The 13839-nt window shown below is 45.0% G+C and overlaps 1 protein-coding gene across 3 annotated transcripts in view; it reads right to left on the bottom strand.

Moving 5' to 3' along the window:
- The window catches only part of HIRA (histone cell cycle regulator), a 64100-nt gene that overhangs the window by 21754 nt on the left and 28507 nt on the right, over positions 1 to 13839 (bottom strand). For all 3 annotated transcript variants that reach the window (XM_079762888.1, XM_079762890.1, XM_079762889.1), the window contains 6 exons: positions 12029 to 12196; positions 10224 to 10337; positions 8369 to 8439; positions 7623 to 7728; positions 5306 to 5521; positions 3896 to 3981 (listed from right to left, as the gene is read on the bottom strand). In XM_079762888.1, coding sequence (XP_079619014.1) covers positions 3896 to 3981; positions 5306 to 5521; positions 7623 to 7728; positions 8369 to 8439; positions 10224 to 10337; positions 12029 to 12196 — 761 coding nt within the window. The remainder of the gene's footprint in view (positions 1 to 3895; positions 3982 to 5305; positions 5522 to 7622; positions 7729 to 8368; positions 8440 to 10223; positions 10338 to 12028; positions 12197 to 13839) is intronic.

The following is a 13839-nucleotide window of genomic DNA, read 5'->3' on the forward strand; positions in this document are numbered from 1 at the left end:
TTTTATTGCATACCAATGTTCTGTCTATTCCTGCCCGCCTTCACTTGAGGATATTTTTTCCATTGCTTTTCAGAGAGAGTGGAAGAGGGGGGAGAGAGGGAGGGAGAAGGAAATGAGAGAGAGAGAGAGAGAGAGAGAGAGAGAGAGAGAGAGAGAGAGAGACTGGTTGCCTCTCGCGTGCGCCTAGACCGGGGGTGGGGAGCGAACCCACAAGCCAGGTACATGCCTTTGATCATAATTGAACTTGCAATCCTTCGGCGTGTAAATCAACACTCTAACCACTGAGTGAAACTGGCCAGGGTTGTTCTATTTGTTTGTTTGTTTTGTTAATCCTCATCTGAGGATATTTTTTCCATTGATTTTAAAAAAAAATTGATTTAGAGAGAAAGGAAGAAGAGCTAGAAACATCAATGATGAGAAAGAATAATTGATTGGATGCCTCCTGCACGCCACACACTGGGGGTCGAGCCAACAACCCGGGCATGTGTCCTGACCAGGAATTGAACTGTGACCTCCTGGTTCATAGGTCAATGCTCAACCACTGAGCAACACTGGCCGGGCTCCATTGATTTTGAGAGTGGGAGGAAGGAAGGGATTGAAGGGGAGAGGGGGGGAGAGGGAAAGGAAGAGAGGGGGAGGGGGGAGAGAGAGAGAGAGAGATTGAGAGAGAGAGAGAGAGAGAGAGAGAGAGCGCCATTGATTGGTTGCCTCCCACACACACACATACCCTGACTTGGGCCAGGGCTTGAATCTCCAACCCAGGTACATGCCCTTGACCAGGTACCAAACTTGAGATACTTCGTTCCTCAGGCCTATGCTCTAACCACTGGGAACACTGGGCAGGGCCCAATGTTCTTTTTTTTCATGGGTCAGTACTTTAGTACTTCACTGCTTTAATTTCTGGTAGGGCTAGTCTTCCCTGATTTTCTTCTTCAAAAATATTTCAGCTATTCCTATTTCTTTTTCCACTTAAATTCAGAATCAGATTGTCTGATTCAGAAAACTCCTGCGGTTATTGGTATTGACTTATTTTATATTTATAGATTGAGAGAAATCTGCCATCTTTATGATGTTGAATCATCTTAGCAAATACATGGTATGCATTTTGTGTAATTTCTTTGAATTTCCTTTTAGGTCTCTCAGTAGGGTTTAAATTTTTTTCTTCATAAAGATCTACATTTCTTCTTACATTGAGGTATTGCATTTGTGAAAGTAATTTCTTCTTTTTTTAAAATATATTTTTATTGATTTCAGCAAGAAAGGGAGAGGGAAAGAGATAGAAACATCAATGATGAGAGAGAATCATTGATTGTCTGCCTCCTGCTCATCCCCTACTGGGGATCAAGCCCACAACCCAGGCATGTGCCCGGGACCTTTCAGTCCGCAGGCTGACACTCTATCCTCTGAGCCAAACCGGCTAGGGCATTTCTTTCTTCTTATCTTCTAAAAGTAGTTGGTGGTACTTGATCTCATCATGTAGGTTGTGGATAGTCACCTTATTTTCTTCTTTTATTGACTATGGCAGTTTTTCCAGTTGATTCTCTTATAAAGATCATATCATATTTAGATAATAACACATTTACCATTTCCTATCCAATTTATTGTTTCTCTTGACTGAGCAAGGATCTCTAGAATGATGTTAAATTATAGTCACAAGAGTAGACATTTTAGTTCTTTAATTTGAATAAGATAGTTTATGAAGCATCCATCTATTCCTGTTTAAATGAGTTTTAAATAAGAATGATGTTGAATTAAATAAAAATGCCTTTTAAGCATCTCTAGAAATGATCATATCATTTTTGGGGATATATTAACATGTAGAAGTAAATTAAGTTTTCCAAAATTTGAACTACTTTGCTTTCCCAAAATAAACTTTACTTGGTCATAGGGCATTAACATTTTAACACACTGTAAGGTTCTGTTTGTTACTATTTATTTAGGATTCTGCATTGACATTCAGAAATGAGATTGATCAGTAACTTATGTTCTATGTCTGTCAAGTTTTGATGTAAATATTGTGTTCACTTCAAAGTAAAGATTTTGTAAGCTTTCCTTCCTTTTCTATGCACTAGAATGTTTTCAATAGTATTAGAATGATTTGTTCCTTCAAAGTGTTAGAATTTCCCTTCTTAGTCCTGGTGGCTTTTGGCAGATTAACTCTTTGACAGTGTCCTCTATTTCTTCTATAATAATTCATCTGTACAGATTTTCTTCAGTTTGCTAATTTTATTTTCCTCAAAAGTCATTCATTTTCAAATTTATTTGCAGAGTTCAACAAAGTTTTCATCTTTTTAATTTATTCTTTATTTGTAGTTATTTCCCACTTATTTCTACTTTAAATGTTTGTGCTTTTTTTCTTTCTTGATTAGCTAAGCTAATAATTAGCTATTCTGTTACTACTTGTTTTAATAAGGGTATCAGGAGGGCAAAGAAGCCTTGGAGACCAAAATAATCAAATTCTGGTGCCAGAAAATGAGTTCTATAGCAGAAAGCTGGCTCAAGTCCAGGCAGGAAGCCATCTACTCCCTCTGCCCCCTCACAAGGTGAGGCCTGGAGGGATCTACAGAACAAAAATGCCACCACCACTGTCACCTCCACCACTTCCACAACCCTCACTCCCACAAGTCTTGCAGTGTCACATACTTGGTCTGACTTGGTCCTAATAAAAGGTGGCAGCAGGTGGCACGGGGAAAAGGCTTGATCAAAGGAAAACCACTCTCTGGGAGGAGCCAGGAAATTGGTACTGGCTCCATTGGGTCTCAGCGCCCAAACACCTAACATGAGGAGGTCAATCAGCACATCGTATGACTGAAGGTCTCCTTAGACTTCTAAGAAGATTTGGAACAGGCTCATGGATGAACAGTTGCAAGGTGCAGAGGACTACAGTGTGTGGTTGCCCTGAGTAGGTTGACTGCCTGAATATAACCCAGAGTGAATCACCTTTATGGGGGGGCGGGGGGGGGAGAGATCTATTTCTTTCATACTGGGCTTTATCATTCTTTGAATCAACATACATAATTTTGGGGAGAATGGCCCATATAAAAGCAAGCCTAACAATAGATGCTAAGACACAGCACATGGTGACTGAGTCCACTTCCCCCCCCCCCCCCCCCCCCCCGCCTCCTCAGGGAAATGTGCTTCAGAGCCCCACTCTCCACCCAACAGTTCCACTTCTGGGAAGTAGCCTGAAGTCACAGTCACAGGTGTGCTGTTACTCATTTATAATAAAAAAACTACAAGTCCACAGTTAAGGGGCTGGTTAAGTAAATCATGGTGCATTCACAGGCTGAAAACCTGGACAATCAGCAAGCTAATGCTTCAGAGGACTATTTATTAAAATGGATGCAAGGTCAAGATATAGGAACAAGTCGGGAAAAGACTGGAGATACAGATACCAAAATATTAACATTGATTATATCTGAGAGACTGAATTAAGGGTAAGGTTTATGCCCTTCTTTGGGCCTTTACTATTTTCAATAATAAATATATGTATTAAGTCACAATAAAATTTAAAAAAGAAGGCTATACAAGGGAAAAAAGAAACGGGGGCGGGAAATCAGTCCAACTTCTCTACCTCGAGTCTTTCAATGCCCTGGCAAGATGAAGCAGGGTTGGCTGTGTAAACACGCTGACCCTGTGAAGGTGCCCTTGGCTGCTGGCCTGTCACAGGCTCTTCCCAGCCCACCTTCAGCATAAGTTTGCATAAGGGCTCTGTGAGGAGCACTGGACTTTGAGGCTGGTCAGAAGCTGGGCTCAACTCTCTCACTTCCAGATTCTATGGGTCAGATCTGCCCAAGAGCCTGTGAAGACCCTAATTATGAAAGTGCTAAGTGGTGAAAGGCGAGAGGAAGACTCCCACACAAGGCCACAGAAAGCTCGGTGAATGAACGAGTACCCGGTGTCCAGCTGTGCTATGCAGAGAGGTGTGATTCTTCTCCGACCATCTGCTGTCCGAGTCTCAACTTGTTTCTTCAAAAGATTCTGGCAAAGTAGAGTGATATAAATGAATGGAAACGTTTATGTGAACCATCTCCAGTTACCAAAAAATAAGGTTTCTAAGGAAATGTATTCTAACTTTCCATTCTATAGACTTCTGGTCCAACTAAACTAAGCCACTCAATCAAAGAATAAATGTTTTTTATCAAGGTACATGCTCCACTTCCGGCACAGAAAGGACAGAAAGCTCCCAGCTGAACCAGTTCAGCCCCTTGCTCTCCATCACCAGTATGCAGGCCTGGCCAGGTTCCAGGAGAAAGTGAGTGGCCATGGGAGTCAACAAGGGAACTAACAGATGAGACTTGCACCCATGAGCCACACTTTTGTCTCTAAGCTGTGGTTTGCAAACTTTCTTCCACTAAGGGCTCATAACCAAGGGTCACACATTGTGTCTGAATCACTGTGGAAGTTCATCACCTTTCACAAACTCCTAAAGATGGTTTAAGCACCCTAAGAAATTCTAACCTTCCTGCCCCATCTCTACCTTCCACCTCTCAGAGAGAAGAAGAAAGAGGAGCCCACAGATGTTTCCTAAGGGCAGAGACTGAAACCTAATGTTCTCAGCACAGTAAATCCTCACTTAATAGGTCATCATCGATAGGTTCTTGGAAACTATGACTTAAAGTGAAACAACATATAAGGGAACAATTTTACCAGAGGCTAATTGATATAAACAAGAGTTAAGTGCATATTTCTGGTCACAAAAGCACCATCAAACTTCTAAGTAAAGACCTAAAATACTTCTAATACTAAATGCTGAAATATATGTGAGCTATACATATATTGACGGAAGATTAATAAAAACAAGTAAGGTGATTATTTTCCAACCCACTTATTTCATGGGTGGCTGGAGCACTATCTCGGCAGCTCGGGCATACCTTGGACAGTAAACCTATCATGCACATCTTTGGGATGTGGGAGAACACAGGGGGAGAACATGCAAACTCCACACAAGACTCAATTTTTAATTTTCTCATCAAGGCTGTAATGACAAAAGGATGTTATTCATGGACTAACAGTATATAGAATTCCCTAGAAAGGCCAAATTCCTATAAGAAATGACCCCTTCTAGAGCTCTTTGGGGCAAAAAGGCCTTTGATAAAGGTAGATTAAGCAGCACTACTTCCTCATGCAATTGAGGGTAACGGGCCAAGTGGGCCCAAACTGGCTCATTCATGGGTCCTACACCAGACCCAGCACACACACACCTTCCACCACTCATGTCTGTACCCTGTCCAGACTGCCTGTTCCCCTTGTCCTGTCCCTGGGCATGTGCTATGTTCTCAGTGCCATCGGGCCAAGCCCTCACCTTTCTGATGTCTTCCAGACTCTCCCCATTGACGACACCAGCGACTGAGGCAGCTGAGCCCGTCTCTCTGGCCACGGCACTCTTCTGGTCCAGCTGCTGCTGTTGCTGCCTCCGCTGGTACTTGAGCATCTCAGGGTTCTCGATGACAGCTGTAGACAGCTGGGCCTCGGTCATGATAGCCAAGCTTTTCCCATAGGTGGATTGGTGAATGTGACTCTAGAGAAAGCAAAGAAAAGTAAAACAAACCAGCTGTGAGCAGCCAAGTGACAGATACTGCTCCCCCATGGGAGAACTGTGTGCTAGCTCTCCTGGCTCTGGGAGCAGAAAGGGCCCTGGGCAGGGGTCCCCGAGTGCCAGATGCCAAGTCTCCATTGCCTCCCACCCTATTCTGCCTGTTGCCAATTAGATGACTCTGGAGCAGTCTTGTATGTTTCCTAGATGTTTATAGTCTCCTGTGTATCTATACCTGGGGACAAAAGTGAATGAGTAACCAAGCAGAAAAAACCTACTACATGTCTGATGCAGAACAAATGGCAAATGTTTGTTGAACTGAAGTTAAGAAACTCAAATTCCTAACTTAAGGCTCTTAAATCACCAAGGACCCCAAACACTGTTTGGGAATCAGATACTGAAACCAGAGTCTGCTTTCATTGCTCTTATCTACAGCCATCAGCCCCATTTGGTTGTAGGTCGCCATGGGACTGCTAACTGTTTCTAAGAACAAGGGGAGGCCTAGCACAGCTGACGTAGGGAAATCCTTCTCTGTCCCTGCTGTATCGATCCTCCTGAGCAGGACCCCTCTCTCCATCTTCCCAAGTCTCATTGGTCGCATGCCAAAACAAGTCAGATCAGACCCCACAAGGGCAGGGACAATGTCCCCAGAACACTGGAGTGACTGGTGTGATAAAGAAAAGATTCACATAAGGATGTGCACTGACCAATGTGGAGGTCAGTAGGACATCTGCCTCACAGCAGAAGATGTTGGGTGGGGGAAGTGGCAGTTTTGGACTCACTCCTGCAGGGCCTGCTGTCCCTGTATGTGGCCAGGAACTTCCCTCCCTTACCACCCTGGCTCCTGTCCCCTTTCCCCTAAATCCTTCCCCTGGAATCTCGAGGCAGAATTCAGAGTTTGGCCAATATTTCCCTAGTGTTCTTCATACACGGGGTCCCTGCCTGTCGTCTGGGAAATGGTAGTTAGACAGGTTATTACGTAGTCTCCCACTGCGACTCTACAAGCGGGAGGGGCGTGCACAGTGGATCCCAGGTTACCTGAGGACTGTGAAAAGGTGGAAAGACCTGAGGCCAAGATACTCATCCTCTCACTGACAAGAGACTGCCAGGGTGCCAGGCCCTATTCTAGGTGCTGTCAACAACTCAGACTCTTACCTTCAAAAGATTTACCTCATAGTGGGGGGGTCCACACAGTAGCTTAAGAGGAAGGAAGCTTCTACTAGTAATTGAATCACTGCAGGGAGAGCTGCCCACCTACTCGGAGCTTTCACAGGGCTCCTTTCAGACAAAGGCCATTTGTAGAAACACTGGTTCTAAGTCTAGGGTAGTGAGAGCAGAGCCGTTCCTGAAGCCCTTGAGGAAGGGCCCATGGCCACACTGTCCTGGGCAGAGCACAGGGAGGCCTGGCCCAAATCGGTGGGCCTGGGTCAAGCTTCTGTTCTTGTACCAAAAGGTCCCGTATGGTCTTGGCAAAGGCCATGCTATTTTCCGTGGCTTAGTTACCTCATTGATGAAACGAGTAAGTTCTGCCTTAAAGGGTTTTGTGTATTTTAAATAAAATATATGCAAACATATGGTCCAGAGTCTGGTACATAGTAAGTGCTGAAAAATGGTCAATATTACTATTTAGTTGCTGCTCCATGGTAACCTTGTTAGTACAAGACAATGGAGAAAGTGAGGTGAGTGGGACCCTTGTGAGCTCTCTCTCGGGCTCTTCTCCCAGGGTGAAACCTCCCAGTGTGTGGCTAATTATCAGTTCAGGAAGAGATGCCCAAAATTGTTTTATTCTTCATTCCAGAACTGATTTCTGACATGAACCGAGATTCATTTTTAAATTAATCTACTTTCTAAAGAAGACAAGGATTATGACCTATAAAAGACGAACACCCAATAATACATTAAGAAACAAAGTACATATTCAACAATAAAGAATTATTTTAAAAAAAGAAAAGAAACAATGTATCTGTGTGTGTCACAAGATGAGGGTCCAATTGAAGGGGCCTCTCAGAGCTATCATGGCCATTTCTGTGGCCTCAGAGCATGCGCAGCACATAGGTCACTACCCCACAATATGTTATTCTCCTACCTTCTCCTCCTCGCTCAGGGGGTCTCCGAGCTCATCCTGGGAGAAATCTAGGAATGCCACAGAGCCATCCATGGAACACACCAGGATGCCCAGCCCGTTCAGAGTCCTGAAAGAGATGACCATTAGCAGCCTGGGAGCAAGCCTTGTGGTGCTTACGCATGCCTCAGTGGTTGGTGCGAGAGGACAGCAGGGCAGAGCTCTAGGTAGACAGTGAGAATCTCTGATTCCCTTTTGTGGCCTTGTGGGTATGGGGATGCAGATAGGGCAGACAATAGAGTCCCAGAAGGTTCTGGCATCCTTTAGTTCTAAGCACATGCACAAAGTATCTTTCATCATGTACTTTGAAAGAATTTTATTTTTTTTAATCTTATTTTTGAAACCATTAAAAAAAACACCATGTGGGGGAGTACAAATCTAAATGAGGTCACTGAGAGGCAGACTGTGCCTCCACACCTATGCTAATCTGGTTCATGCAAGGACAGAGTGAAGTGGAACCAAGATCACAGCATTTTCCAGGGCAAATCCCAACAGAGCAAAGAGCACAGCAGCATACACTCTCCCACAAGCAGGACCACGCTGCCCTTTCTTGAATCGTGTACAAACAGCACCCTGGGGTCTGCTCCAGTGTCAAAACCTGGGGTGGGTCCCTGGCTACCTGACACTAATCACATCCAGGGGTCTCGTGTTCCAATGTGTGGCTTCTCCTTTCCTAGCCTAATGTACATCATTACAGGAATCCACCTTACCAGGAAATATCCATGATGGATTTGTCAAACAGCTCATGGATGACAACCAAAGGTCGTTTTAGACACGTGAGCTGGAAAGAAAGCAGCAGCAAAGATTAATAAAATGAATGAAAACCATTTTTTGTTCACTCAGCTCAGTTAACATTATCAGTCCTAGAAGACTTGGTCAGAATTTCAAACCGCAACGACCAAGATTCCAAACTGTAGAAACCAAAGCTTGCCGAAATATGCAAACTAGAATGTTCCCTGTCTGAAGGGATCTGGCGGGGGAGATGACTTCATACACAGACAACCAATGATGGAGGAGGGGACTCTGGAAGGGCCAGGACCTGAGCAGAGAAGGGCTGCCAAGCAGGGGAAGGCATGCCAGGAATGAGGCAGGAAAACAGTTCCAGAGAAAACGCAGCATATCTTCTCTGGGCCCAAGGAATTGTGGTACACATTTGTACAAGGCTTGGTGTAAGCGGCTACATATGTCACACAGGCTCATTCTACACTGTGTGTGGATAGTTCAGAAACACACAAAAACAGTTTATGTTGCCCTAATCCAGACCCAAAGTTAACCACTATTAATGTTGGGTGAGTTATTTTCTTCTGGTCTACAAAATAAGGCACATGGTTGTGCCTGCCTTTTCATTTAATACCCACTGAGCATGTCATTAAATATCCTGTAAACGTCTGTTTTAGATGACTGCAGAACATTCACACGTGCATACTCATGATCTAGTGATTGTAACGTTGGGCCCTGCACTGTCTGCATGCTCCCACGGTTACAGTGAGATTCACCTCTCTAACACTAGTGTCTTGACTTCCTGTTGACAGGTCCTGGGGCCACAGAGCGGTAGGCTGGGTGGGAACACCCTTCTGCAGGGCTCCCACCAAGTACTGTGGCAGCTCCCAGGAGGCTGGGACTGTTTTTGTGGAAAAGGAGTTGCTTCAACCATCCTAATCCTGAGGAGAGGGCTGGAATCTGAGCCACTTGGATTCACCAGAAAAATCTTGCCCCTACCCTAACTGTACTTCCAGAAAAAAGAGCTCTGCCCCTCATCCCAAAAATGTGTCTACAGACCCCTCAGAAATCTGGACCTGTGTGAGCAACTGACCTCAATTTTATAAGAAACATGAGCACACGATCAGTGATGTTTTGGTCAAAGCACCATGAATGGGGCCCCAGGCCAGGAAGAACATGCCTGGAACTGCCTATGATGGCACTAGGGTTCAGGTTCTGGAATGGATGTAACATGAATACTGGGCCTGAAAAAATCACAGTGTACACAGCAATCAATTTCTGTGACAAATGACCATAATAAATGCAGTCAGAGGATAACCTTCAAACCTTCCGCCTATGGGGAAATTAATAAGGAATAAACTATCGTTAAATGTAATAGCATACATGAATCCCAACAACACTGTGCTGAGTGAGAGCAACACAAGAAAAAGTAATCACTGCACAACTCCATTTAAATAAAGCTTAAAAACAGGCAAAACTCATCGATGTGACAGATGTCATTAGAATGGTTGCTCTGGCAGAGGGTTCTGGGGTGGTGGTTACATGTGTAAACATGCTATGACAATGCTCTGAGCTGTATACTTCATCTAGGTTGTATGTCGATATAGGGTTTTTAAATGAAGCAAACACAACATGCCAACTAAAGTGTTCCCTGAGTCTGGACACAAGAGCTGCTCTGGCTGGGCTGAGGCCCAGTCTTCAGTGCTTCCTTTAGGGGTAATAGGTGGGCCTGACTCCAGGTACAGGGTGGAAGCAGGGTCCCTCTCTGGGAGGCTTCCAAACCTTCACCAGCCCTGTATCCTGTCACCTTGCAGGAGCAGCAAAAGCTCATGATGGGGGGCTCACCCAGACAGAGAGAGAACGGTCCTTGCTGCCAACAGCACAGCAGCAGTACGGGCAGCTGGGCTTCGCAGAACTCCCATTCTTCTGCTTCTTTTTGAAGATTTTTGGGTTGAATTTCTAAAGCCAAATAACAAATGCTAAAATAATTGATCAAGCATCAAGCATGTACCGCATGCCAAGTATTACAAATATACCACCATTGCAGTCCACCGATGGGCAGTCCACACAGACATCTTCCTGGCCCAGCACTCAGTATATGTTATTTGATCTTTACAACTACCCAGGAGGCGTTTTGCTGAGGCTGAAGTGAGATTCAGAGAGGCCAAAACACATGTGCTGAGTCACCAAATGAGTAAGTGGTGAGAGGAGGATTTGAAACAGGCTCTACCAACTCTCCAGGCTGGGCCCACAGTCAGGTCCATGGCAAGGGATCTACTGAATCCCTCCCGGCCTGGGCAGGACCAGCTCTAGGACCTGAGCTTTACGGACAAGGTCCTGAGGGGAGCTGTTCCAGTGTTCCTTTCCTTTCACTTTACTTCTTGCTCAGTCAATACTGTCTTACAAAGACTGATCAGCCCTGCTTTGACCTCACAAACGGGATGAGGGCTACGTCAGGCTAAGGGTAACCAGGGCATCATTTTTGGAAAGGTTGGAAGCACACATGGAGGTCCTTGTTGCTTTCCTGAATTGAAAAGGGTTGGGAGCTCTAGACTCAGAGCTGAAATCTACTAAGCTAGGAAAACTGAAAGGCAAGGGTATGCTAGGTGGTCCAGAAGGGTTCTAATTCCAGAGGGCAGGCAAGAATGGCCAGGGGTGCACAGAGACTGGAGAACATAGAACCCAGAGGCACGTATTCTGGACTTGAGTCTTCACAACCATCTCACACAGTTGCTCCATGAGGTTCACTTGAGAGAGTCATGTGGAAGCACTATGCTAACTACGAAGCAGTGACTTTCAAATATTTTAGCAACATGGTCCTAGTTTCAAACAAGATCTTACATGGACTCCAACACAAAAATATTAAAGAAGTGATATTTTATTTGCATAAATTTAAGTCATACTATATGGTATATATTATCACTTTAAACAATGGGAAGAAGCCCATTTTGATAAATAATAAAACTGAGGTCAGGGCCCTGGATGATCCTTCACTTCTATCGGCCTTAGCCCATCAATCTATTGACTTAGTTGTGGTACCCAGTGTTGAGGAAATTCTGGTCCTCACAGTGTTCGCCTTGGGCACTCTCAAGACACTCTTCAATGAAAGTCACCCAAAAGCATAAAGAGTGTTATTCTCTGAAGCCTGAGAGAGTAACAGTAGCTCACGTCTTCTGGCACTCTCCCTCTTCCACATCAAAACGGGGCCGACAGCTCCAGAATCAGACAAGCACTCCAGTGACCCAAAGCACAGCCCTGAAGCTACACCGGCCACTGGCGGAGCTCCGGGACAAGTGCACGAGCTCCATGGACACACAAACTGCACCTTGTCCTCCAGAGCCTGGTGGGTGGGCCACCTGTCAGGACCACCATGCATGAGTACCCACCAGCAGACCCGAATGTGTAAAGAGACTAGTGCAGAGCTAGTGTTATTAATCAAAGGCTGATTTTGGTGATATTCATTATGTAAAGTTTGCCAATAAACACATGAGTACGTATTCTATTTTTTAAGTTTAATTTTTAAACGCTGAAACATAAGTATTTAAAATGAAACAAGAATATGACATGTGCTGAATCTCAGCCTTGGTGACCCAGCCTTGCTGAGCACAGCACTGCCCTGGCTCTGAGGGGACCACTCTGAGCACACTCACCACGACAGTCACAGCTTTTCGGTGTCCGACAAAGTCCATGTTGGTCTTCCAGCCCTCCCGCTCGATGATCTGGGCGGTGGGGCCGGAGTTGTTCATGGCATGGGCAGACACCAGATAATGTCCATCAGGTGACCAGCTGAGCCGCAATACATGGGTTGTCCCTCCACACTGAAAGAAACATCTGTGCTTAAAAGGAAATCAAGGCCAACCTTGTGACCAAAAAGGGACTCAAGAATAAACTTGAGCCCTAGCCGGTTTGGCTCAGCCGATAGAGCGTCGGCCTGCGAACTGTAGGATCCCAGGTTTGATTCCCGTCAAGGGCACATGCCCAGGTTGTGGGCTCGACCCCCAGTGGGGGACTTGCAGGAGACAACCGATCCATGATTCTCTCTCATCATGGATGTTTCTCTCTCTCCCTCTTCCTTCCTCTCTGAAATCAATAAAAATATATTAAAAAAAAAAGAATAAATTTGAGCATCGGTTACAGGACAAGTGAGACCCAGGTTACTGGGGACATGCACACTCCCTCGCGCCCACTTGCCCACCTGGCTGCATCACCCCCATCCGGCAGACCCCACCCCAAAAGGCGACCAGGTGGCAATGTTCTTCTCTTTGAAGTAATGTTCTTTTTTTAAGTAAGATGTGGAACAATGGTCTTACTTTCTCCTGTTGACCAAGATTGGACTATGAAGAAGCAAGGAAGCCAGAATGGGAACCATAGTTTCAAAAAAACCCATTCTAAGATACCAAATCCAGTTCATAAATAAAAGATATTAATACCTAATAATAATAATAATAATAATAATAATAATAAACTTGAACTCTAATTTATAAATGTGTGATGGTGGAGCCTGTACCCAAGCTTCTGGCTACACAGACAGCTGTAACTCCAGCCTCTCCACATGACACAACTAAAAGGCTCTGTCAGATGAGAGTTGGAGCCATGGCATACTCCACTCCCACAGGAGCTGAGCACAGCACAGTGGGGTAGGCCCTGAGGGGATCTGTAGGACGGACAACTCTCTTTTTAAAAAAATTTAGTAATTCTTTATTGTATCACATATGTAATTTCCCCCAATGACCGCCTCTCGCGCAGCCCCCCCCCCCCCCCGCCCCGCCCCAGGCCTTCAGTACCCTATTGTCTGTGTCCATGGGTTATGCATATATGCTTACAAGGTCTTTGCTTGATTACCTCCCACCCACCCACCCTCTGAGATTCCGCTTGTATGGACAACTCTTTTAACCATCAACTCTGTATGGGCCACATCTATCTGGCCACTTACCCCCTTTTTCCTGCCAGCACCTTTTAATTCCACTCCATGAGGTCTGTAGAGCATTCACTGCAGTGGAGAAAGAGCCCTGTTGACCCTCAGAAACCTGTCTCTGTGACCTTGAGCCACATCACCTGTTCTCTCAAAGCCTATCTCCTCACCCAAAGCCTGGTTATGCTACCAGCAAAGGAGAAGAGGTTTGTAAAGTCTGAATAAACCACTTATTTCCTGTACACAGTACTGCCTTGTACATAGTAGGCACTTAAGAAATGTGTAATGAATAATGGTGAGTTTGAGTGCTGACCCCATATAAAATGAGAACTCAAATAGAAGAGACAGTAAAACACTATAGACAAGCCACTGCAGTCTGACCTCCAGATATTTTGCAAACTGTACTGGTAACTCTACTCAAGAAAGTCAGCTGGCCTGCAGTGGAAGTCAGTGAGCAAGGCCACAGCAGTCAGGAAAAATACAGGGGAGGACTACCTCCATCCCGTCCTCCAGTACCACCATGGGCAGTGCAATATAAATGTCACATGG

This window comes from Cnephaeus nilssonii (assembly GCF_951640355.1).
Source record: "Cnephaeus nilssonii genome assembly, chromosome: 22".
NCBI lineage: Eukaryota > Metazoa > Chordata > Mammalia > Chiroptera > Vespertilionidae > Cnephaeus > Cnephaeus nilssonii.